Genomic DNA, 25,244 nt, shown 5'->3' on the forward strand with positions numbered 1-25,244 from the left:
TTGCCGTACACGATATATTTACCTACACAGGATAAAATAAACCATACTTTGGGTGGTTGATTCATTAAGGCTTACTACCACCCCTTCCAGAGGAACACTGTTATGTTCCTATGGGTCACCAGCTATATTTTGAGTTAATTCAGTATATAATGAGATCATGATTACCTATTTAGCTCATACAATTATGAGAAGAACTTTCACAATTTCTACAAATATCAGTATTTAAAGAGATGTGAGGTGATGTGATCCAAAGGAGACAGGGCTGGAACTTAGACCTGTATCTCACTTCCAGCTCTCTGAGGTGTGCGAGTCACTGCTCTTTTGTGGCTTTGTCTCCTCCAAGTCTACTGATTATTTAGACTGTAAACTCTCAAGGGTCAGTGCAACCATGTCACTGTTAGGAATTCAGGGCTCAGAACTAAAGCTTTCTCTCCCAGAAGTGTGATCCAAAACGCAAACTGCATCTACAAAGGGCTGTGAAAGCTCCTGAATGCTGCTCTCAGAAGCAGGACACTTCTTAGAGACACAGCTCTCCAGGCAGTATTTCCTATGTCCAGAGTGAAAGACAAACAGGAGAGAAAATGGATGATAAAAGGGGAAGAAACTGTTCAAAGACCAACTTACGAGTGCAGGGCATGGAGGCAGCATCGTTTTCAGCTCGGAAAAAGCCCCGATCACAGGTGCAGGAGGTAGAGCCTTCCCAGATGGAGTAGCTGTGAGGCGGGCATTTGGCACAAGCAACATCTGTCGAGAGAGCCTTGTAGTATCCGATTTTGCAAGCTAGATGGAGGAATAGGAAGGGAGAACGTTACTTGCCCAGGCTGTGATCATAAATTGCTGGCTTACTTATTCAAAATCATGGCAGGAGACATTTCAAAGGGATCTAATGATGTCCTCTTAGCCCCAGGTGAAGAACTAACAATCATCACACTGTTAATGAGTAATCCTATGTCAGGGGATACTAATTTCTAATTCCAACAAGAGCCATTTTAAAAGCTGGCTTGGAGATGGTAAAAAAAAAAAAAAAAAAAAAAAAAAAAAGATTATACTCTTCTATTGACGCTGCCAGAAAATCAGCTGCCTCTTTGTGCTTACTGTGGAGTTGCATCTTGTGTAACCCATGTCCACCTGCATTCACACACACGCACACACAGAGCAGGACAAAAGGGGTGCAGTTGGCTTATTCTATGACCACTTAAGGAATGGCAGCTGACAGTCAGACACTGCCAATTTTTAAGAGGGAATGGGACAGGAACCCACTGGGATTGGCAGCGAAACCCTCAGCCTAGCATGCCCGGAAATGGCACATCTCCCTCCTGGCAAGGCAGAACTCATTTGGCTCCTTCTCCCGGAGGGAGGAAGTCAGCAATGCTTTCCCCTCCTCAAAGCGAGGGCACAGCAGTAACTAAACCACTGCCACCAGGTCCCACAAGCAGCTGGCAAACCTTCGGTGACAGCAGCTTCAGAAATGCAATACTTACATGAAGGGCTACTTTTACCTCACTTGGAAAAAACTCATTAGCATCATTAATAACACATTTTAATGGCTAACAGGTATGTCATCCTAGAAATTTCTCTCTTGGCTAGGGATAAAAGCCCATCATCACCACTGGATTTCAGCAGAGAAAATACCCAGGCATGAAAACATGTAAAAAGGAAAAGTTGTTCCCGGTATTTACCACATGACTCACTCTCACATCTCATCATTTATCACCCACGCTACCTCTAGGGTTCCCTGCTACACACAGGCTGTGGTACACAGGACACGGGCCCCTCGCAGCCAAGACTCTTTCTGGATTACCCTTCCTTTAGCTCCCCTTGTTCTTTCCCTCTTTCTCTTACGAAGCCTTTCAATGGGAAACGGAGAGGGATTTTAGTAACATTTATAAAGCAGCAAGTTACTTCACTCTTACGGCCCAAAGCCATTTATGGAATTTCTGTAACAAGTCCTAACTTTAGGATGCACCGTGCTTCACCGGTAAGAGCACGGGGAGATCAGTCCACTTTGGGTCTCTGTGGCTGTCACCGGACTCGGACGATCTCACAAAAACACGCTGCTCAAGTGACTAAGATTTACGCTTCCAGAGTTTACATGCATGACATTATTAGATAAGGTTCAGCTTGCAAAGTGCTTTTTCAGCTATGCTTCAAACGGCTTTGAGGTTTCAATTAAAACCAGAAACCACAGTTTTGGCGAGAAGAACCACGAGGGTCAGTCAAAACCAGCCTCCCTAAAGCAGAGACAATTCGTCCCTGAACACAAATACAAACCTGCTGGGTACAGCCCATCAGTCAGGCGGTAGCAGGACACAAAGGCAGCTCCTGTAAGACAGCTTCTTCTGCTTGGGAGGGGAATTGCCCACCAAAAAAAAACCCCAACAAAACAACAAAGGAACCATGGAAAATTACCTTTCATTTTTTGATACGATTTGCAATATCTGGTGAGTGAGATGTACTGTTGCTACATGTCCTCTCGTGCCTGGTTTAACAACAGCAGCAGCCAAGTGGCAGATACTGATCTGTGATATTATTCCTGGTTTTCACTGTCACAGCGCAAATAAAAAATATGCTTAAGCCTGACCAGGACAGACACCAACAGGAAGAATCGTGCTGCCATATATATAGTTAAGGCACAGGAAAACAGAATACAAGAGGAGACCAGACTGACTGCTCTTATCCACAGACTTCTTTCTGTTATTCAAGGGTTTTTAAATGAAGCACGCAAACTCTAACATGACTGCTGATATGAATATCACCATTTACGGAAATTATTAAATCAAGACCTGTCTTTTGCATTTTCCCTGTATTAAGATATTCAGAAGATAAACAATCTAGCACAAGGCAGAAGTCCCTGCTCAGGCTAAAACATACTGTTGGAAAGGTAGGAAAATATCACAGGTTAAGAGTTTTGCAATCATCCCTCCTCCCTGTCTTTTCAGACTCTGTGGTTTAAAAGGGAATAGATGAATACAGTGGGTACTGCAAGGTCAACAGTCTGTAACTCAAGGATTTCTTTCCCCTCGCTTCATGCACTATATTTTGTTTTCTACTATATTAAGCCAAGATCATTAATATTTCAAGACCTGACGGAAGCTCTCCCAACACGGTGGCTGCTCCTAAAGTGCACACAGCCATTTTGCTGCAAAAATCACCTACTCCTGAACAGTTTGTTTTCTTCATTTTAGGGTGCTCAGAGATTCACCACATTCCAGCACGTGGCATAAAAGGACATGAGAGAATGTGTTGCATTAAACTAGCAGTTCTCTGCCCCTAAGAGCCCCATGGCATCGTCACTTTAAAGCTCAGCTCTAATCCTGTGAAAGCTGGTCCTAGCATGAAGCGCTGCTGATACACCTATTACAACCAGCGCCTGGGTAAGGCTACAGATGGGCTTTTCTGGAAGGTTAGTGATTTAGTAAGCAAACAAGAAGCCTGTACAGAACCTGTTCCTGAAAGTCTTTATTGCTTGCTCATGACAAATCTTCATTGCGGCTGCTTTTCTGGGAAGGATTTGCAGGGTGAGCCCTGGCGTGAATGGCGTTCTTACACAGCTTTTGAAAGATACCATTGTAAAAAGATTAGTTCACATGTGCAATGCAAACTTTGAATTCAAGTCCTTAGCTTTGCCTTAATTAGTTCTTTCTGTTAGTTTAAAAAAAAATTAATCTTTTCTCACATTCAGATCACCCACCAGCATCGCAAGGTTACAATTGGCTGCACTAGATTCAAGGAAAACCCTCTAACAGAAATATTTTCAGCATGAAAAAAGCTCACCTCAGAACAAATCACACTGATTTTAAACGGACATCAGCTTGAAATAATTAATTATGCTGCCATCTTAGAGTTCCAATGTTAAAATCGATGTGATTTATTTTTTTCTCTTGAAGTGATACAGGATTTGTCAAATACTGCTGGTCATCATTAAATGCCCTTTTTTGTTTAATTTACCAGGGTGATATAATTGTTACAAATTGTTATAATTGATTGCTATTGATATAATTGATTGTTACAACTGCAAAAAACTGCCCTGAAGAATGACAGAACTTCAGAAAAATCTGGATGTAAATTTTCTCAAGCTGTTTTGGAAGCACCATTTTCTCATTAAAACCCCATTTTCAGACTCACGACTTTCTCAAAAGAAAAAGGAAAAAAAAAGGATGCATGTGTGGGCTAGAAAGTCTGCTTGTAAATCTCTGCAAATGCTGAATTTTCTATATGAATTTCAGTATTTAAAGACTCATCTCATAGTGGATGGGGTTCTAGTCACATTCTTTTTAGTCACAGCTACAACAAAATATATGGATTAAATTGGTTTTAACTCTGTTTAAATAAGCTGCTTTTTTCTGATGGGGGAGACACCTTTAAAAAGAAATTACTCTTGCAAATTGAAAGTTGTTAATAAAAATCCCCCAGTGCTTCTCTTAAATTGTTCCTTTGTCCTTGTTGAAATGGCAACAAATCTTTCCATCATAGTTTGGCAAAGGATTGATGTGCTTAATAGTTCTTTAAAAAAAAAAGCATAATGTCTTGCAAATGCTTGGATAAAGAAACCACCCCAATTTCTTTGCTGATAACTTCCTAAATAATTAAAAATGCAGTGTGTATCTTAAAAACCTCTCCACAAGCCCCAGGTAGAAGCTTTGGCAGCGCCGTGGAGCAGCTCTCTGCTCATCGCCCCCTGAGCAGGACTCTGAGCTGGGGAAGGAAGAGTCCCTGGAACTGGAAGGGTGGCTGAGCTCCAAGCAGATGATGGGACAAGAAAAGCCCAAGTGCTGCCTGCCACTGCGCAGGAGCTCCTGTAGCAGCTCTGGCAACCAAACCACGGCCAGAAGAAACGGTTTCAACCTGCTGCTTCAGCCTCTGCTGAAAAGGAAAACTCACAATCAAGAAAAACACCAGTTTCCACGTTAGGAGCTAATAAAGAGAATGGGGTGAATAAACAAGCACCGAAGCATGGTTTTGCTCAAGCAAATCTAGTTCAGTTGATGAACTTGCACTAGAATAAAATTAAAAATGGATGTTCTAAAGCACTTGTTTGCGGCAGCAGCAAAGATACCCGGTGGGATGGCAGCCCTGGACAGGGAGAGGCACCAAACAGGTATGGAATGCTGGACCACAGCGCCAACACCTTACAGATCACTGTGCTAAAATCTGTCATCTCCACATGAATTCTGCAAGGAAAGGGCCCTCAACCAGGATGGGATCAGCAGCTGAATGCAAACCACGCTCCTGCTCCTCCTCTCCTGCCCTAAATGGACCAGCACACCACTGACAACACTTATTATTTCAGGCAAGAGAATAATAGAGCTAAAAATCTGTGGAGTTAGCTGAAATTTCAGAAACTGTGCATTTAACAGTCTCCCTTTTTTGAAGCAGAAAAATGTATCAGCTACACACTCATGAAAATTTCAAAATTCCTTCAGCTGCAGTTTGGAATCAAATCTCCCTCCACAGACAACAGAAGATGGGAAACTTTGCTAACGTCAATGATTGTAGCCAACTTTAATGAAAAAAAAACCCCAAACCAGTGTTCTTGGTGAAATGAAGGACAAAGCAAATAATTTAGAAAAGATGTTTTAGTGTCAGGGTTATAAATTTCAGTGAGAATAGAAATTTGTGTTTAAAGACCTGAAAATATACTTTGATAGCATCGTTCATGTCTTTGATCACTGGTTACTTTTTCTACAGCTCTTCCCTCTCTGGAAATACGTTAAGATCAAGTTTTAACTGCACCCTTAGGAACAAAAAGTTACTTTTATTTTTCCCCTCTAATGTTGTTCTCATTCTTTAGAAGGATGTATTTTCTCTCTCGGATTGTAACAAAATCACATCTGCCACATAAGTTGGCAGCATCTTCTCAGCTCTCTTTTACTGTTATTACCATTTCTGAACAGATTTTTGTGTGTTAATTATAGAACTCAATTGTTTGGATAGTCTCTTTTGATGAGCTTTCTGCCCCGCACCATGAACCCCTCTGTTATTGTACAGCTGTTTTACTTCCAAATGCTCATCAGGGTTTTCTAATTGTCAAGCTGTCCCAGCAACTAGTTCTTTTGACCTAAAAGTCAAAGAAAGGGAGTCACCCTTGTCTCCCCAACATGAATACCGCAGGGGTCCCTCTGGCCCCCCTAATACCTACGAGACAATGCCTTTCCAGATCATTGCCACTACAAGCATAATTGGGTTTGGGGTGAAATGAGAAGATTTTAAATAGGATGAATTAATGAGTTTCTTGCAAAATTAAGTCGTTCTCCTGGTCCAATCTAATTACTCACTGTAATGCCCCTGAGGGTGATAAATAAAGATCCTTAGAAGCCAGGGGAGGGAAAAAAAAATAAAAGAGAGAGAGAGCAAAAGCTTTCTCTTGAATATTTCTGAAAAGTCAAGTTTGATGCAATGTACCAAACGCTGTTTCCAAATAACGTCGGATTCCTTTGATGTTCACAGTGTAAGATCTTTGCCTCCTGTTCATAATGACTGTATGATTGCTACAAGTTAAAAGGAGTTCCCCACCTTTCACTTATATCTCTGATGAGAAAACCTGTATTTCTACCCACTGAGCATCTATCCCTGTTGCATGAATGACACAAGGAAACATACACACAATGTTTCCCACCAGGGAAAGAGCTCAGACTGTCTGACTGCAGCGCACTTTTACTCCATGATTGGACAGGAGGCTGGTAAATTCCAAACAGAAATAAAAGGGCCTTGGAGCACAAATGTACTAAGATGTGCAATCCAAATTCTGTTGAAGCCACTGGAACCGTGCACGCAGGAACACTGCAGACATGCACTCAAATAAACCGAGTGGAGAAGAACCTCACACAGCCCTCTGAACAACCTTAAGAAAAACATAATCTTTGGTTATTTTTTTCCCCAAGTCTGCAGCTTGTGCTGTGGTTTGTTTTATTTTAAACGCCAGGGACTGACCGCGTGATGACAGGAGAGCTGCAGCCCTGGCAGGAGCAGAGGAACGCACGGCTGCCCGGAGAGCCCACAGGCATGCCGGGCTGTTCTAGGCTTCTTCCGACTGTTCCTACAGCGGGGACCGGCGGTCTGGCAGGCAGTCACTGTGGGTGATGTGACCCTGCTGCTGCCACTCACCTCACACCCACATCCCTCCCAGAACAAGCTGCAAGTGGAGCGCAGCCCTGCTTCCCACCGCCCCGGACGAGCCCAGGGCAGCTGCCACTCCACCGCCCACCTTCCCCTGTCCCCCAGAGCTGTGAGAGGAGACAGGCAGCAGGCACCCAGCCCTGGGAGAGTGTGGGAACCCCACGGACTGCCAGGAGACAAGACCAGGGTGGGCTAGCCCTGCCAGGGCTGCTCCCTTCCAACTCACGCTGAGCATCACCCTTGCAAGTTCAAAGTCTACATCGTCCAAAAGAGACCTTATCCACCTGGATTTTTCCCAATGCTGTAACTCTAAACATGGGAAGACAGACAGCAGGCACGTGGTCCCCAGCTGCCCAGCACCACAGAGGCACCTCCTCATCAGCAGCCACCTGCACCCGCTCCAGCACCTACAGCAGTCGCTGCAGGAGGACTCAGCCATGCCAGACCAAATAACAGTAACGCTGCCGCAGAGGATTGTTGCAGCCCTTTAGGCCACAGGGAAAAAAAGTTCAGCTGCAGACAGCAGGATGAGGATGAGGATGAGGAAGAGGAAGGCAGCATCCTAAAGCAGTGGTGTAAGTAGTCAGCGCAGCACTCGGAAACCTTTGGCAATCCTACAGTGCGCTGCCTGCTGTGCACCTGTAGTGAGGAGATGATCACCTCACTGAAAGGCAGCTAGACTTTTATCTTTATTTTTCTAGTTCCTAGAAAACAAGAAATTCAACTGCCTACTTCAGTTTCAGAGGTTAAAAGAAGTGAGGAGCAAGAAGCTGGAGGGATCTTCAGTGCAGAAATGAATGGCTCTCAACATCCAAGGTCTCTTCCTGGATCTTCAGGAGAGAAAGGGATGAGGTGCTTATTAGTAACTGCAAGGCACCGATGACCACAGCATCACAGACATCAGTGAAATCCCTCTGCACTCTTGGACACACCCCATCAGGTCGCACGGACTCTCATATGTCCACTTCACTTAAGTGCCCCTTAACTCAGTCCTCTCCTGTAACACTTCACTTCCAGAGACTCTGACAGACCTGGAAGGCCAGGTGGCCAACTAAGAGTGAAAACTGAGGCAAAAAAAAAAGCATTCCATACCTCAGCCTTTTCCATGTCCTCGGTCACTACATCTCCCACCCCACTGAGTGGTAGGACCATATTTTTCCTTTTGATGTGCACTGAAGCAGGTGTTCTTCATATCCCTCACTAGGTCCAACTCCAGCCGAGCACTGGCTTTCCTAACTCCTCCCTGCATCCTCAGGCAATGGCTGGATTATACAGTTCTGAGCACTTCACTTGTGTGTCTGAGATGTGCCAGGGGCTGCCTGCCCACCACCTTGGCCGTCTGCTTTGCCTTCTGCAGCTGCAATGGGCTGTCCATGTGCTCCCAGCAGCTGGTCCTTGACAACACACCAGCGCACGTGGGCTTCTTCACTGCCCTCCCGACAAGTAAATTCCTAAACAAGACAAAATCTGCTCTGCTCAAGTCCAGGGCTTTGATTGTTTTGGGTTTTTTGTTCATATACACGTAATCCAGTGAAATAAACCAAGAGAGATGAAGAAGTTGCTGGCTCAGCAAAGGGCACAAGCATAATAGGACAGGACATCCGACAGGGCAATCTGTCCAAGAGAGAGCCACAGGCACGAACAAAATAGTACAGTATACAATACAAGAACTAGAATGGTCTATCAATCCCAGTCAAGGTGGTCGTGTTCGCCTGGGTATGATTTTTTCAATGCCTTCAGAGTTAATTGCCAGGCATCGTTCTGGTGCAGCCCTGGCTTGGACAATGTGGGCACAGACCCATGGCACTGCTGGCGTCCTTACGCTCCCACATCCTCTCTGTAGGGACAGAGCTTGTGTTTTTGGAGTGTCACTCCTATGCAGTATCAGTTCTGGGTTTTACACAGAGAGATGCTCTGCTTGTCTTCTACAGAAACTTTTCAAACCAACTTGTATCTTACACAAAAGAAATATAATTACGCTGATAACCTAATTGTTCGAAAAACTGAAGCCTACTTTATCAGTCACCGTTTTCTAAGGAAACTAGACAGTCAAAAGCATAAAAGAAAAGAATTAAATACATACACAATTCATATGTTAAATAAGTTGAATTGACGCATACATGGAAAAGCCAAAAAATGAAAAATTAGCTTCTGTTCTTAAAAACTGTTAAGAATTATTCCGAACTTTGATGCAGAGCTCTCCAAAAAATACACAGACTTGAAAATCTCTTATTTCTATAAATGAATAATAGTGGCTTATACATGCAACAGCCTTCTTTGCTATAGCTGTGGTATTGGGGGCAGAGAGGAGAGCTGGGGGTCACTGTGATGTTTTCCACATTGTGATTGCTCCTGCTCTTTGACAGTGCCCTGATCTTGCATTAGCACTGTCAACACCTCCTGCTTCCAGCCCCCTGCTCAGAAGGGCAGCCTGAAAAGTCTCATCAAGAAATCATGAAAGGAAAAACAGCCCCCAGGCAGAATATTTGCTGTGTTGGGTTTTTGTCTGAAATGAAAACAAAAATTAGAGAACTAAAAATGAGGGTCTAGGTGAAACAATTCCTGGCTGAAAAAAAAAACCAAACAGCCCACCAAAACCCCTTTCTCAGCGAGAAGTCAGCATTTTCCACAAGGACTGAAAATCCCAACCTGCTCTGCTCTCTACAGGAAGATATTTGCTAGAACTGGCAATTGCAAGCAAAGCGGCGGGCACTCCACCAGCGGGAAACGGAAAGGACTGTTTGTCCTTGCAATGTCTCCAGGAGGTGTCCCTTCCCTTCCAGGCAGCTGTAGGATTCAACTCAGCAGAGCAGTAAAAACACACATAAATTCACACTGAAGTGCTATAGCGAAGAGGGATGCTCTGCCGAACTGAGGACTCGGCACCTCCATAGTCTGCATCCTTATTTTTTAACACATTTAAACAATAAACATATATCCTGGTACAGTAAAGACTCCTCAAAAACAGCAATCCTTTTTTCGGTACAGAAATTGTTAGGGCACTGGTGCAAGTGCTAAGAGGAACTTCACAACATTAGTGAGCCAAGTGTCCGGATGTTCTCCATCCTGGAGTGCTCAAGCTGTCACTGCGCTCTATCACAGACTTCATCTAACTTTGAAAGTTTAATCACCTTTATACAAGCTGTGAGATTTAAGAGATGAGTCAACTAATCAGTTTCAGATAATTACTCAATTAGAAAAACAAGTCGATGGTTTCCCTTGAACAGAAGCAGCGCGAGAAGGATCACAAAACTAAGAGATTTTTAAGCAAACCTAAGAAGGGGGGTTTAAAATAAAAATTAAAAGAAGACAACATAAAAAATGTGACTTTAGGCAACTGAAGAATAGAGAAAGAAAGAAAAATCACTCCTAAATTTTTACAATATACCCCAGTGAAAGCTGATTAATTGGCCTGAATCTCCACATTAACAAGCCTTAATCCTCTTGTCAGGGAACCTGCTTACAAGCTTCTCTCCCCAGTCCTGTAAAAGCAGTGATGGGAACAGAGATCTGTATCTCAAAGCACTGTCCAGCAGCCCAGGATTATCTCCCATCTCCTAAATCTTAACAGCTCTGTAGAAAGGCAATTAAACTTCCAAAGTTAGATGAAGTCTAAGATAGAGCACAGTAGTAGCTTGAACAGTTGGACATGGAAAAGCCTAACACACAGCCCTGATATTTGCTCCCAACACAAGCACCGGCCGGTGCCATCCAAGGGTCTGGGACTTAAAAAGTGAGTCCTCGGAAGGTATTAAAGAGCATCCAACATGCAGTTTTCAGTTATTTTAGAAGTGCTTGTACCACATACATAAGAATGAGACATTGCAAGTTGGCTGAAACAATTATTACATTAATACTCTCTAACGAATCCTCTATTGTCAAGAATTTGTGGACTGATCCTGCACATAAATCCTTTAATGCTGTCTCCTTTGTGCAAGTGGAATTTCACTCCGCAGCAGAACTCGGCATAGCTGTAGTGTTTTCTGCTGCTGTTTGAACTTGCAGCGTGACTGTGATGGAGCCACCTCATGCAGCAAACTGAAAACTACAGGCTGTTTTCTGAGCTTTTTTAGTCCTGGGTTAACTGTGAATGGCCTGGAACAGAGTTGAAGCTCCTATCTCTGGAGCTATAGCAAGATGCCTTAATATGGTTTCATCACCACATCCTCTCGAAATGGCTGTATGACACTACTTAAAAAAAAAAAGCTATTTTGGTCTCCCCAGAGAATTGCTTGACACAAAGGTTTTGGAAGATGCCTAAATATAGACAGTTCTGGTGAGATCTGGGTCTATGCAAGATAACAACTCTGCACTATTTTTGACCATTTAACAAAGATACTGAGAACACAATGGCTTCAAAGAAAACACTGCTTTGGCTCTCCCCAGCACTGCAGAAAACAGGGAGGTGCTTCCGAGAGAGACTCCCGTCAACATCACTGTAAAAAGCTATCAATCCTCTACTAAGTAGTACATCAATCAAAATGGTGGCATGCAAATCATGATCCATTAAGTACTTCACACTTGATTACCCATGACATTTTAGAGAGGGTCATACATTGATGAGTTGCTTCTCTCTTCTTTGCCCTTTGCTATTTGGTGTGCGTGACCACTTTTAGTTCATTACCAATGCAAAGTTTAGAGCCAAGCTAAATTTCAACAAGAGGAAAACAGCAGCTCACTTGTTTGTCCTTTTCTCCTTAAATTTGCTCAAGCTGTATGTTTCTGCATTCTACACAGATCGCACCTTTTCAGGAGAAGCGTCAGACATCGGGCACATACAGGTGTACTCTTGTTTAAACGTGGCATTCACTACCAAAGACATTATAAAAGTGGAAGAGGAAGACTAAAACCACCCAGGATTTCTCTAGATGCCTTTTTTTCCTTACTCTATCCTAGATGTGGAAGTCAGATTGAAGATTTGCTCCCCACTGGGCTAATTTGCAAAACCCAAAACACGCAGGGAGGCGCCAAGAAGCCACACTTCTACATTAGTTCTCACTTACAGCCCAATGCCTCACAACAAGGTACCACCACACAGCTACAGCAGAGAGGGAGACAATCACCCAGGTCTAAATCCAAGCTCTGTCAAGGAAGCTAAGGACACTAGAGACGGTGCATATCGCCATATTAAGAAGAATTAATTTCCTTCCCAGCTGATCTGGCCTCACCTTATGTTCACTAACTTCCAGGTCATCTCCCTGAAGCTTCCGGGAGGCTCCCAGGCCTGGATAACCCTTTCCCACAGGAGTTAATGACAAGACAGAAGCAAGGAGCAGTGGGAGAGAAAGCAGGGCTGTTCCTTTGGGCCCCCTAATTTGAAGGGTGTAACTACACAGACACTTCAGCATCCCTGCCTCACTTACAAAGCAGCAATAAAATTCACAATAGATACATCTAAAAGCTGTTGTGAGGTTTAATTAAGCAATAATGTGTACAGAGCACTTGGAGATCTCCAGATAACAAGGTGCCCATATAAGAGAGGAGGTGATAACTTCTGATGAATCAAAATCTCATGGCAACAACATGGCATACTCAGCAGGGAATATCCAGGGCTGTCTTAACTCTCCTTTTACAGCCACAGAAGAAGCAGCTTAGAGACTGCCAACCTGCTCTTTTCCATCACAGGCTCTGGCAGGATGTTCTAGAGGATGCAGAGAAATGCCTGCATGAGCTGAGCACTCAGAGCTGTGAAATATTGTCCCTATTTAAAAATCAAAGAGCTGGGAATCTGCTCCTGTCAACAGGCTTTTCTATAGAGAAGAATAATTTAGCAAGAAGAGATGAAATCTCCCACCTTCAGGTGATCTGGGTGGCTGTGAGGAGAAACGCGTTTTGGCGGTTCCCACATTCTTTTGTCAAACTTCTGTTGTCTGGGAAAGAGCAGAGTGCCAGAAGCCCTTGCAGGTGAATACCTTGGCTGTTTCAAGCTCGCTTGATTCAGAGTGATAGCCTGTTTATCTAGATGTTTGGAAAGTTATTAATGAGATCAGCAAATCCTTTCCATGTATAAATTATAAATCACCTTCAGCAATGCCATGTAAATTACCAAGTCAAGTAAGAACATGCTTATTTATCTGTGACAGTCTTTTATCACCACTAAATAAAAGCAAGAGAGTGAATTATCTACGGAGAAGCGTATCGCTCGTAGCGATGAAGCACAATCTGCTAGGTCATGAACGGAAACATCAGTGCAGCATGATGACCCCTGTTAGGTTTCCTGTCATGACATCCTGAAGGAGATGCCAGCAGTGGCACTGTACCAATACAGAAGGCATAGGAAAGCACACACTTGCTGTCCAGGCAGCGCTGCTGACCTTGTTCAGGTGCACTCAGAATGGTTTCCACCACGCTTACTCTGCAGAGAGCTGATGCCTCCCTCAAGCCGGCACTTGGTGACTCTTATCATCATCTCGCCTAAGCTCAGAGTGAAGGAAACAATCGATACACAGAGGCTGCTTTGGGAGACCTGTTTTAGCAGCCCCAGCAAGCAAGAGGTTCAGAAAAAGAACAGCCAGAGAGAGCAGCTTAATGAGAGGCTGCTGCGAGTTCTGGATAAGAGGAATTAAAATTTGAGCCGGACTTAGCTTTTAAACCCTCTCCCATCCTGAACTGACAAGACACATCATGCACTAATTCCTTTCAGCTGATGATGGTATCTTTATATCACTGCTCTGCCCATCCGTCTTCGAGGGCCAGATAACCCACAGATTTACAACACAGCTGCTGCTCTACAAGTGCAGGATTTGGCCCAGTTGTGCAATGAGCATATCCTGGTAAAATTTCAAAGTAGCTTTGTTTATGGAGGCAGCCATTTGGTAAATGCTTTGAGCCAAGTTTTCCTTCAAGAGTTCGGCAGAAAGTCTCCTTTTGTATAAGAAGATGCATTTAAAAAAATGAAATCAAATAAAATCCTGGGGGAAAAAAATTGCTGAAACATATGTTAGGCATTAAAAAAAATAATCACTAGGTCTCTTCTCCTCCAGCTTAGCCTTTGCCAGGCAACCCCAGGGAGGCTCTCAGCAGACACATCAGTGACCCAGTGGAAATGATGAATTAGGAGAGGGATGGCAGAGCCCCTCTGGCTCACTCCAGGTGAATCCATCTGCACTGGAGCAAAACCACACTGGTTGAAAGCTTACACAGTGGAGGTGCTTATTGTGCCAGTGGGAGATGGAGCCCACGCTCTGGGTGCTGCAAGAAAGGACACCAACCAAGGCACAATAATGCAGTTCCAAGACAAGACTAGCTCCAGCACAAGGAACAAGCCCACAGCTGATCCAATCACTAAAGCAAATTAAAACTCCTCAGGTGGTGGGGTTAATGCTGGCCAGCAATGATGAACAAGTGATGTGTTTCTCCCCTTTCTCCACAAAGACCATTGGAGAACAGTCCTGTCAGCTAATGAACGGTCCCCAGGGGCTTTGCCACATCACCTTGAGCCTCCTGCGTCCCAGTGGACAGAGCAGGTACCCAGAGGGCACAGCTCTGCCTGCAGAGCCTTTACCCTGGCAATGGTGACGCACAAGAAGAAAAGCTTCCTCTGAAATTCCTGCTGGATGTTGCACAGATGCTAATCAGGCGAAAGTGACAAAACACAACCAATTTTGCTTCTAATCTGGAAAAGCATCCACCGCCAACAAAACTATTGGCAAATAAACCTAACAACAACATCCTATTTTGGCTCCAAGGCTCTCATGGCTGACCTGATAGAGCTATTTATTCAAATATCTACATGATATGTAAATTAGTGCAAGATAATAAACAAAGAAATTAATTGTGGTAACCATGGAGCTATTTAGAAACGGCCAAAAGCACCACTGACTTCAGTCCAGACCACAAAAATTTACTTTAGCAGAGGAATCTGGCTGTAAGTCTCACTGAGGCTTCACACGCTCTGGAGCTGACGTGTGACTCACGTCCGCCCAAATCATCCCACGCTCTTCCTGATATGATAACTTATCAGTTCATAGTTTTTATGAGTGCTACCTTTATCTGACTTCACTAAACCATATCAAGACTTGAATTTTGCCTTAACAATTAACAGAATGCTATCAGTAGCATCCAAATTGCATCTAAGATAGCTTAGGAGAGTGAGGTTTTAAAATGTTCTTGACAATGTGATCTTACACCAGTTAAACAAATACACAATAAAGTGTATTTTATTATGTAAGACCATCTATTTTCAGCATACATCTTTCACTTTTCAAGAAATCCCAAATTCATATAGAGTAACATCCAGAGTAACATCCAAACAGAACTGAGGCAGAAATCTTCCCCGTGTTCTCCCTGCCTTTGTCAGCAATACGGCCCACATTAGAGAAACCACCCTGCAAAACCTCATTGCCATCCTGGTGGTGTCCCTGTGACTCTCAAGTTTCGTACAGTAACGTACCATGCAACTCCAGATGGATGATCCTCAGGAAGAGCCCCAGCAGCCATTTACAGCCACCAGAGACTTCTCCCCTGCTCCCACCTCACAGAAGGGCCATGGGCAGAGACGCCTCCCACTGGATCAGGTTGCTCAAAGCCTCATCCAACCTGGCCTTGAACACCTCCAGGGATGGGGCAGCCACTATTCTCTGGGGAACCTGTGCCAGGAAAACATTTCTTCCTAATATCTAATCTGGATGTCCCCTCTTTCAGTTTAAAACCATTCCCCCTCATCCCTGATAAAGACCCCTCCACAGCATTCTTATAACCCCCTTTCAGTACTGGAAGCTGCTCTAAGGTCTCCTCTGGAACGTTCTCTTCTCCAGGCTGAACAACCCCAACTCTCTCAGCCTGTCCTCATACGGGAGGTGCTCCAGCCCCCAGATCATCTTCATCGCCTCCTCTGGACTTGCTCCAACAGATCCACATCCATCAAAACACTGTAGAACAACCTGTTCTCTGAAACACTAGCACTTAGGCTGGCATATTAGTTTTTCGTGTTCTTTACTTGCAAATATTTAGCATATTTTCTTGCCCGCATTCATTCATTAAGAAATATACACTCAAATAAACAAACTCAGGATCTTCTAATTGAACCAAAACACCAAATTTGTACATAAGCAAAACTTGAGGCAGCTAAGCAGCACAGAGCAGGAGGAAAAGTGCTGGCTGCAATGAATTAGTTATGGCATGTCTGCTGCATCAAGTTTATTTTCTAGATGTATTTTTCTGTAGTCAAGGTGCAGCCAAACAGCAGCCGCTAATGGATCAGTAAATTTGCACCGTGCCAGGCAGAGCTGTGAATACATGAGATCAGCAGCCAACTGAGGGAAGAGGGAAGAAGTTTCACTCTGTTTTATTCTTCTGCATTTGCTTACATTTTGTGGCACCGAACTCATCCTGGAATACAAGCAATCTTTTGAAAGACCCGTATGAATCACCTTTGTCAACATTAAGTGGGTTTTGACATCGCAAATGCTTAGTGACTTTATTTGGAAATACACAGACTGACCTGTTTGTCTGCATAGTAATTTTAGGGCTTCAGAAGAATATGAGGTTTGAATATTTAACTAAAGAAGAGCAAATTCTAGACCTAAGTTAGACATCCCCTACCCAGATTGCCTTAGATCAACAAAGGAAGAAGAAAAGTTACTCCCACACGATAACAGTTACACTGGGCTCATCTATAGACTTAAAAACCAGCTCAGCAAGACCCCTCCGCTGAAGGGGTCCCAGGTCTGTGGAGGTGAACCAGGAGCCTCCCTGATGGGCTGTGCTGCCACAGCACATCCCGGCACGGAACCTTCAGACAGGGACCAAAGAAGCCAAGTCCAGGAGACAGAACAGCTGCCCTGGTATATTAAAAAGTTTCCCAGAACTGCTGTTAAGGAGCAGCCTCAGCATCCAAATACTTCAATATTAATAGTTAGCTGAACACTTGCAGAGCTGCTACTGACTCATAAGCCAACTGCACTTGAAATTCTGCAGCTGGGGATTAAACATGCTGCCTCAGAGCTCGTCCACCTTGTTACACACACAGAGCCCGAGACAAAAAGCATTTGCAATTCAAAGCACATGCGGATTCAAGGTCAAAGTTTTCCAGTTTCCACAACTCTTCATACGTGCAAAGTCTAAAGCACTGATACCAACAGACAGATTTTTAAGCATCTACCTTCAGAAAGCAGAGGGCAATCATTATTTCAGCTTCTTGAGGGGGGACTTCCCTGTCAGTGTGTGTTAGCGACTTGTTACACAAAATGTTTTGCAGTAAATCACACGGAAATGTGGACTCAGCAAATGCCAGAGGCAATGACAGGCGGATATAAATGACAATTAGGAAGGTGTGTCCGGATGCTTGAGGTATGAGCCATGATAAAGTGTTTGTGAAATTTCACCTGCCTGGATTGGGACAGAGGTTGTGGCCTTCAGAAAAAAAAAAAAAGAAAAAGAAAAAAAATGAAAATCAAATGTGCTAATTAAAAAGAAAACTATACGTCTGGACAGACATCCAAATATTCCAGCCTCAGCAGGGAATAAAACCTACAGGTTGTGGGAATTAGTCTGAATCAGACCTCATTAAATGGTCACAGCAAGGTTGGAGAAAGACAGGACAAGCCAATGGTTACTGCAAGCAACTCTCCAGCTGGCAAGAAGAATGAGTTCTTTTCCCATAATCATTCATTTGCACTCACAGCTTCTAAAATGGATTTAGCATCTCTGTTTACCTGCTCTGAGCTGCTTTTGACTTTTTGGAAAATACATGGAACTGATGACAATCCCTGCAAATTTGAGGGAAGAAAAGCAGACAGACATATACTTTAGCTGATGAAATGTTTAACATTAACAACATTACCATCACTAGCAGCTAGAGATGACTAACAAAGAAGAACATGAAATCCCATTACTGCATTCAGCAAACCTTCAGAATATGCCACTTTTCACAATCAAAAATAGCATACCTTACCAGCCCAGATTTCATCAGCCCATTCTGTCAGCAGTAAAAGCTGTTTTCTAGGCCACAGCATTTTCCATTAATGCAATCTGATTTGCCACTGCATTTTTAGAAAGCTAAGGTGAACATGTGATACTGAGAGAGGGCACTGGGTAATCCAGAAATGAAAGTCTAAAATTCCCCTTGTAGAGCAAGGTCAAAGAACAGCTGCCTATGGAAAACCCCACGCAGAGTGACTTGCATACCACGTTCCAGCTGTGTATTCCCAGGAGCTTTGTACTAGGGATATTTTAAATAAACAGTGATATACTTCTCAACAAATGATTTTAAAATGTGGACATAATGACTTCTCATATGGCTTTATTACTGCTTGCACTTATAAATACATCACCTGGGTAGCTTTACCTCCCACATTAGTTGATCTTAAAGAAGTTCTGATTATTGCTCACATTGTTCTGTTCCTAGGAACAGAAAGAAGAAAACAAGCCAAAAGAAAACACAATGATATTTTTGAAGCTACAATGCAACAGTTACCTAGGATAAAATCCTGCCTGCGTATTTCTAAGAACTGTGGAACAATAGCAAAGTAGAGACAAAAGAGCTACCAGTGTTTTTTTATTGAGATGACCGCCACTCATAAGCTACTGGCAAACTAAACAAAAATTAACAAGCTCCATAAAGTAATTAAAATCCAAAGTGTAAAATAGATGTAATGACTCAACAGCCTGATCCCTACTCTCATAAAACCAGCCTAATAACACACGGTCTGAGTCTCCTCATATCGACATCAATATAAATGTAAGTAGCAAACTGAAATTCTCATAGTTACAGGAGGTACACAGATATAAAAGTTGGAAGGCAGGAGAGGCAGACCCAAAAGCAAAGTGCTCAGAAGACTCAGGAGAAGCCAGATTTGTACACTGCACTAAATCTGAGTGTGGTTACAGGAGATGTCAGAGGCCACAGCTATCAGCAGTTTGCTGCACAATCAGAGCAGTAGGTATTGTTTTATCCAAATCTTAGTCTCTAACGACAACTAAGTGGGCACCGTCACTAAGTCTCTAAAGACAACTAACGGGGCACTGTCACTGTCATCTAAGAGTCAAAGCACATTCTTCCCGGCAGTGAAAACAAACCTGGAATGATGCCCTAAATATTCTCCAGTGGGTTTAAAAAAAAAATCAAAGCAACAAACAAACACCATCACTACCCTCATACCACAGAAAGGAAAGAACAGCATGTAAACTCCCATTTTAAACCTGTATCACCACTGGGAGGGCAACCCTCCTCCCTCCATGCCCCCTTCTGCACTGGCAAAAGTAATACTGCTTATAACTTGTACGTCATTCAGACGTAGATGATCATTCTCATTCCAGACTTGGACCCAGCTGAAAAATTTCAAAGACGTTGTAAGGCTCAATACAATAAAACAACTGTCCTCGGTCCCGCAGATAACAAGGCTTTTCTAGTGTTTAAAATAATGAACGTGCATTCCATGCATGTTTAAAGACATCTTTGCATCGTTTCTTCATAAAGACAACTTTGGCCCTCACAAAAGAGGCTGTTCATAGAGGGCAATACCTCACACTTATTTTGGAATGCCAACATGAACCGACCCCGGCTCTCACTCCGCTGACTGGTCACTTGCTGACTCTTCAGAGGGGCATCAGTGAATTAGGAACACAACAGCCCGTTTGCGAGGTAAATTTCAAGCACACTCAGGTGTCAAAGTACAGCTTAAGCAGTGCCCCCGAACCACAAATGCTGATGGGTTGAGATTTAACAGCCTGGTTTATGAGCCAGATGCCATTGACAGTTTGGGATCAGTTTTTAACTTTGGATGAAGGAAGAGAGTTCAAAAATTAACCAGATACTCCCTGCCAATATCCGCCACCAAGCCTCTGCCAGGAACAAAGCAGCTCGTATCAAAGTTAGAACTCAAACTCACGATATTAAAGAGTCCACGCTACGCAGTCATTTGGGACACCACCTGCCTTCAGAAAATATAAGCAAGATGCTTAAGCAAATGGAAGAGCCCATGTATCAGAAACCTCCATCGCTTGGGTTTGATCAGAGGAGCTCAAAGCAGACGAGGATTTGCATGAATAGCACTGCACCCTTCCCTCCCACTCCCGAAGGTCTCCCTGGGGCTGTGCCCTGAGCAATGCCTGCGGGAGGCTGAGCAGGGAAAGTCGAGCCTGGCTCAAGCACCACCCTGCAGCACAAGCAACTGAAGACAGCCCAGCGGTATCCCTCTGAAGTCAAAGATTGCTCAAGAAGCCCATGGCTCCAGGATTAAACAAAGCAGCCTCAGGCTTCTTCTGATGTGTAGTGGTTGGCACTGTCTTCTCAGGCCCGGGAAACCTATGGAGGCTCTCTGCCTCCTTCGTTCCTCTTGGGACTGCAGGTGTTGACTCAGCGAGGCTCGGGATGCTTCAGGCTAAGGACAGCCTCGTGGGAAGAGGCAGGTATTTACAGCGATCCCAAATCTACTTTTCAGCAAAGCCAGGCCCATAGGTCCCCTCCTTCCCTTCAGCATTTCCTGGACCAGGACCAGTGTTAGTCAGATACCTTTGCTATCCTTAACAGCTGAAGTATCTCAATACACCCGGCTTATTTTGCCTCGGTACAGCCAGCATCTACACAGCATGGCTTGTGACACCACCTCCCTTCGTACCATGGAATAGTTATGGTCAGAAGGGACCTTAAAACCCTTCCACTTCCAACCCCTCCTGCCATGAGCAGGGACACCTCCCGCTGGATCAGGTTGCTCAAAGCCTCATCCAACCTGGCCTTGAGCATCTCCTGGGATAGCATATCCATGATATCTCTGAGCAACCTGGGCCAGTGCCGCACCATCTTTACAGTAAAGAATTTTTTCCTACATCTCCCCTCTTTCAGCTTAAAACCATTACCCTGCATCCTATCCCTGCCCTCCCCAGCTTTCCTGGAGCCCCTTTCAGTACTGGAAGCTGCTCTAAGGTCTCCACGGAGCCTTCTCTTCTCCAGGCTGAACAACCCCAAATCTCTCAGCCTTTCCTGATACAGGAGGTGCTTTGGCTCTCAGATCTTAGTTGCTTCCTCTGGACTCACTGCAGCAGCTCCACGTCTTTCCCTGCTGAGGGCTCCAGAACTGACCTTTTTCTCAAAATGAAACTTCATTAAATCATCACAAAACAAATGCAGAGAACCAGGAAGACACTTCTTTCCTTTAAAGGCTTTCCACTGACAACAGACAAATATTTTTGGTGACTTACATTTTTAAAAGTTAAGCAATCACGTCAGTCTATGAAAGGCCACTTTCAGGTTTGAATTATTTATGGGCTTCTTTCTTAAATATATAAATAGATGCACAGAAATTCAGACAGACTTCTGCTGGATGCATGCTGGCCCCTTGTTGCCTGGCTCTCTCCCAGTGGGGCAGGGCTGCCACGGCTGAGGTGAGGACTTTCAACACCTGCATCTCCTCTGACACATCCCTTCTCACCACTCAGCGCTGTCACTGTTGACCCCAGCCCTGATTTTCTGCTACTCCAGCCGTGTTGCGATGACATTCCCAGCAACAGCATTAAATAACAACCTGAGTACAAAATGAGTGACTAATTCTTTACATTTCCAGTCATATGCGGTGATCTAAACGGGCAACTGCGCTAATAAGCCCTTCCTGTAATGCTTTCTTCAGGAGACATTAGTCTGTGGAAAGGTGTTCCTAGTCATATCTTAGGGCAATTAGAAACCTAAATTATTTTTCCCTTTCTCCTCCCAGTCACCGGATGGCTCTGCCCTTGAAGTCAAGCCAACCCAGCCACCACGTAGCAGGACAGGTAGGGCCAGCTGCCCCAGGAGTGAGGAAGCAGGAAGGGCTGAAGGACCTCTGTACAAGTCCCCAGGGGACACAACTTCAACTGAACCTACTGGGATTTGACAAGATTTCCCTGAAAACAAGAGCTCAGGCAGAAACGGCTGGGTCAGAAAGGGATGAAACTAAACAGGCAAGTAAGAAAGACTGACTTGAAACGTGGGAGAGCACCACAGTGGTCAGGGCAGGTGACAGCCTGACACGTCAAGATGCTGCTCCAGAAGCATTAGGTGTTTTTCAGACAGGGTTGACCAAAGAGGTACTGGGGGCAAAGCACTTTCAGCCCCCTCAGATGGTACAGTAAGGTTCTAATATCAGGTAAATGAGGTCACTGTAAACTTGTCATATTTTAGTGCTGTATTTTATTGTAGAATAACACATCCAGGCTCCCGTGAGAGTGCAACAGTCTTTACGAGTTAAGAAACTTCAAAATGTTAATATTGAAATCAGTAGGATCTCTCAGCTAAAAAAAACCACTTTCAGTTCATTAAAAACTAAAAGCCTGTGATTTGCTAGCCTTCACATAATTCAAAGGAATAATCCTTCTCTGGTACTTCACTACGTTCATGAGTTTACACCAGCAAAGAAAATGAGTGTTGTAGGTTGAAGTTACTCTTTGATCTGGTAAATAAATCCACAGTGAATTCAGGTTCAATTACAGTATTTAAATTTATGACATCTACAGTGCTGTAATAAGTTAGTGACAAACACCAGTTTCATATAGAAAGCATGCGTTAACATGCACAAGCTACAAAAAAAGAAAAATCAATTGGCTCTATAAAGATGTATCAAAATGTACATTGCCAGTTTTATACAGTCTTTTACATGTGTTTGTCAATACATTTGATTGCAGTTCTATCTACTACGAACAGCCCACTACGACACAGAAATTTCTAGTGTGGCATACTGAAAAGTAAAACTTGCTTTCCTGATACTTGTGTGCGCACACTTCCATGCATATTCACAAATGCAGTTGTCGTTACTGTCGAAATTTCATTTGCATGCAAAATACCTCTGGTGCAAATTACCAATAACATAAGGGAGCCCATGAAATGTTAAAGACTTCAAAGGATGAGAGAAAAACTATTTGCATTTTGGGCCTGATCCAAAGCACATTAAAGTCAAAGGGAGTCTTTCCATTGGCCGCAACAGATGTTCTGACTTGAGGAAGTTTTGATGCAAGTTATTGACATAACAGTAGACCAGCATGACCACAAAATCCACTTTCTGAAGAAACCAGAAGTTAACTTTGCTTAATACTGATTTACTGCTTTTCATCACGGCAGTTGGGTCTCAGCTTCTCCTAGGACAATCTCTGCTGCCTCTCCAACTGTCTCTCAGTTACAAAACCCCACATCCATTCCAGTTTTATACCTAAACTTTCTCTCTTGTTCATGGCTTTTAAATTCTCACTCTGCAGATGCTTAACTTTGTAATAAGGGTTATTTAATTCCACAAAAGTGACTTATGAGACAAGTAGCTAAAAAGGACAATATAAGAACTGCCAAAATATGCTTCAATAGATTGCTACCTGTAGAGCATACAGGCTTTCAGTCTTTGAAAGAAATGCTAGTGGTTCTCATAACAGAAGTGGACTGCTAGCTGTTCTCGTCTATTTGAGACTAATCAGCTTAATCAATAAGGTTTCAGCATTCCCTGTTCTATTCCATCAATGTTTTAGTGCAACTTTCCATTTGGCCTACACATAATAATGCCTTCTACACCACAGCAGAAAAATAGCTGCTCACTTAAAGGAGGAGAAGCACAGTGTGGTAAAAGAAGACAAGGGACTGGACTCGCGACAGTGCAGGTGCCAGACACAGCAATAATAAGTTTATTTAAATAAAGCTCAAATAATTTATTCCTTTTAGAAAGGAACATTTTTCCTGGCATGACCCAAAAAGAAATGAACCAGTTAAAAGGAGCACTTCTCTAGCACAAACATGATTAACAAATGCCATACCTATTCTGTATGTGTCACCAGTAAGCAAAAATCAAACCCACTGCAATAGAACAAAAAAAAAAAATGTACTAGGACGTAGTGCACATTTTTCTTCCTCTCTGTACTTCAAAGTCATAAGCACTCCTCATATTTCACGGTAAAAGGTTTTATTTCTCGGTTCCCGCAGCTCCGGTAATGATATCGTAACTCAAAGGTGGTGCAAGGCTTGCTATAGCTCTGACCTCGTAAACAATTTTAATATCCCTTCTCCACATCCCAACGGATATAGGACTGCACCTGAGCAGCCAATATCTCCCCAGTAGGTACCTGCTTATTCAACTTGCAAGTGAGCACGTGCTGCACATTAAAATCGTTGTGGATGCAAAGAGAAGGTTTCCGTCTGCGTGAGGAAAGCCATCTATCAATAAGCCGAGATAAATTTGCCAAATATTTGAGGGAATGTGAAATTAAGCCAAAACACAGCAGGCTCACAAAGCAAGGTGCACAGCACTGCAGCTGCTACACACACCTACTCTGGGCTTCTGGAAGTGCTAGAGATGGCGTGTTGTTCCACAGCGATGAAAGCTGTACTGATGCAGATGGGGACAGGGGAAGGACCCTGACAGAAAGACCATTTCTGCTTGTCTTTCTGGGTGACCAGTAACAGGCAGAGCACCTCGTGGCTGCTCCGAAGCACCCCTCCCATACCATATCATTATCACGGGCTCGGATAAGGCAGGGACACTAAAGCCAGTAAAACAAAGCTACAAACTTCATGTGCAGAGCCATGATCCTTTGGAAAAGCCAGGTCCTGTCCAGTGTCACTCTGGCTCTGCAGGCGACTGGAACAAAGTGATAGAATCAAGATGCCTAAAGAAAGTTCTGCTTACCTGAAGCTAGCCAGTTAGTTGACTGGAAAACTGAAATGCACGGAAAGAGCTCTAGCAGCCAAGAGACCTCTTGGGGAGAAAGAGATCAGGATACAGCGCAATCAAATCTCTATTTCTAGGTCAGACCTTGAGAGCTACGATGATGGCGATTCCTTAGCAACTCTGCAAGAGCATTTAGCACAAGAGATAAGGCTGGAGACAATCTCCACCAGTCTACTTCCCTGCCCCACAGGAGGATAACCTGTAGTTAAACCACGCTACTGGATGTCTAACTAACTTACTCTGAAAATCCTCCAGTGGAGAGATTCCCCCACATCCCTGGGCAATCTGCACGGGCACTACAGATCTCTGTGATTATGATTGTCTTTTTTTTTTTCCCCCCACCGCTGGTCTAGTCTAACCTTACCTTTTTGCAATTTAAGCCAATTATTTCCTGCTCCATTAGCAGTTCCATTTTAACAGCTAACTTCTACACATCTCTAGGTTAAAGAGGATAGATATCTTCAACTCTAAGCAAGCCCAAACTTGGAACTCTTTTAAGTGAGCTGGAGAGTA

General features: G+C 43.7%; 1 protein-coding gene across 1 annotated transcript in view; it reads right to left on the reverse strand.

The window, feature by feature from the left end:
- Window positions 1-25,244, reverse strand: part of EPHA4 (EPH receptor A4) — a 109,815-nt gene that overhangs the window by 66,003 nt on the left and 18,568 nt on the right. Inside the window, exon 4 of the mRNA XM_054074328.1 lies at window positions 625-780. Within this exon, the coding sequence (XP_053930303.1) occupies window positions 625-780 (156 nt within the window). The remainder of the gene's footprint in view (window positions 1-624; window positions 781-25,244) is intronic.

Source organism: Cuculus canorus, chromosome 9 (genome assembly GCF_017976375.1).
Source record: "Cuculus canorus isolate bCucCan1 chromosome 9, bCucCan1.pri, whole genome shotgun sequence".
NCBI lineage: Eukaryota > Metazoa > Chordata > Aves > Cuculiformes > Cuculidae > Cuculus > Cuculus canorus.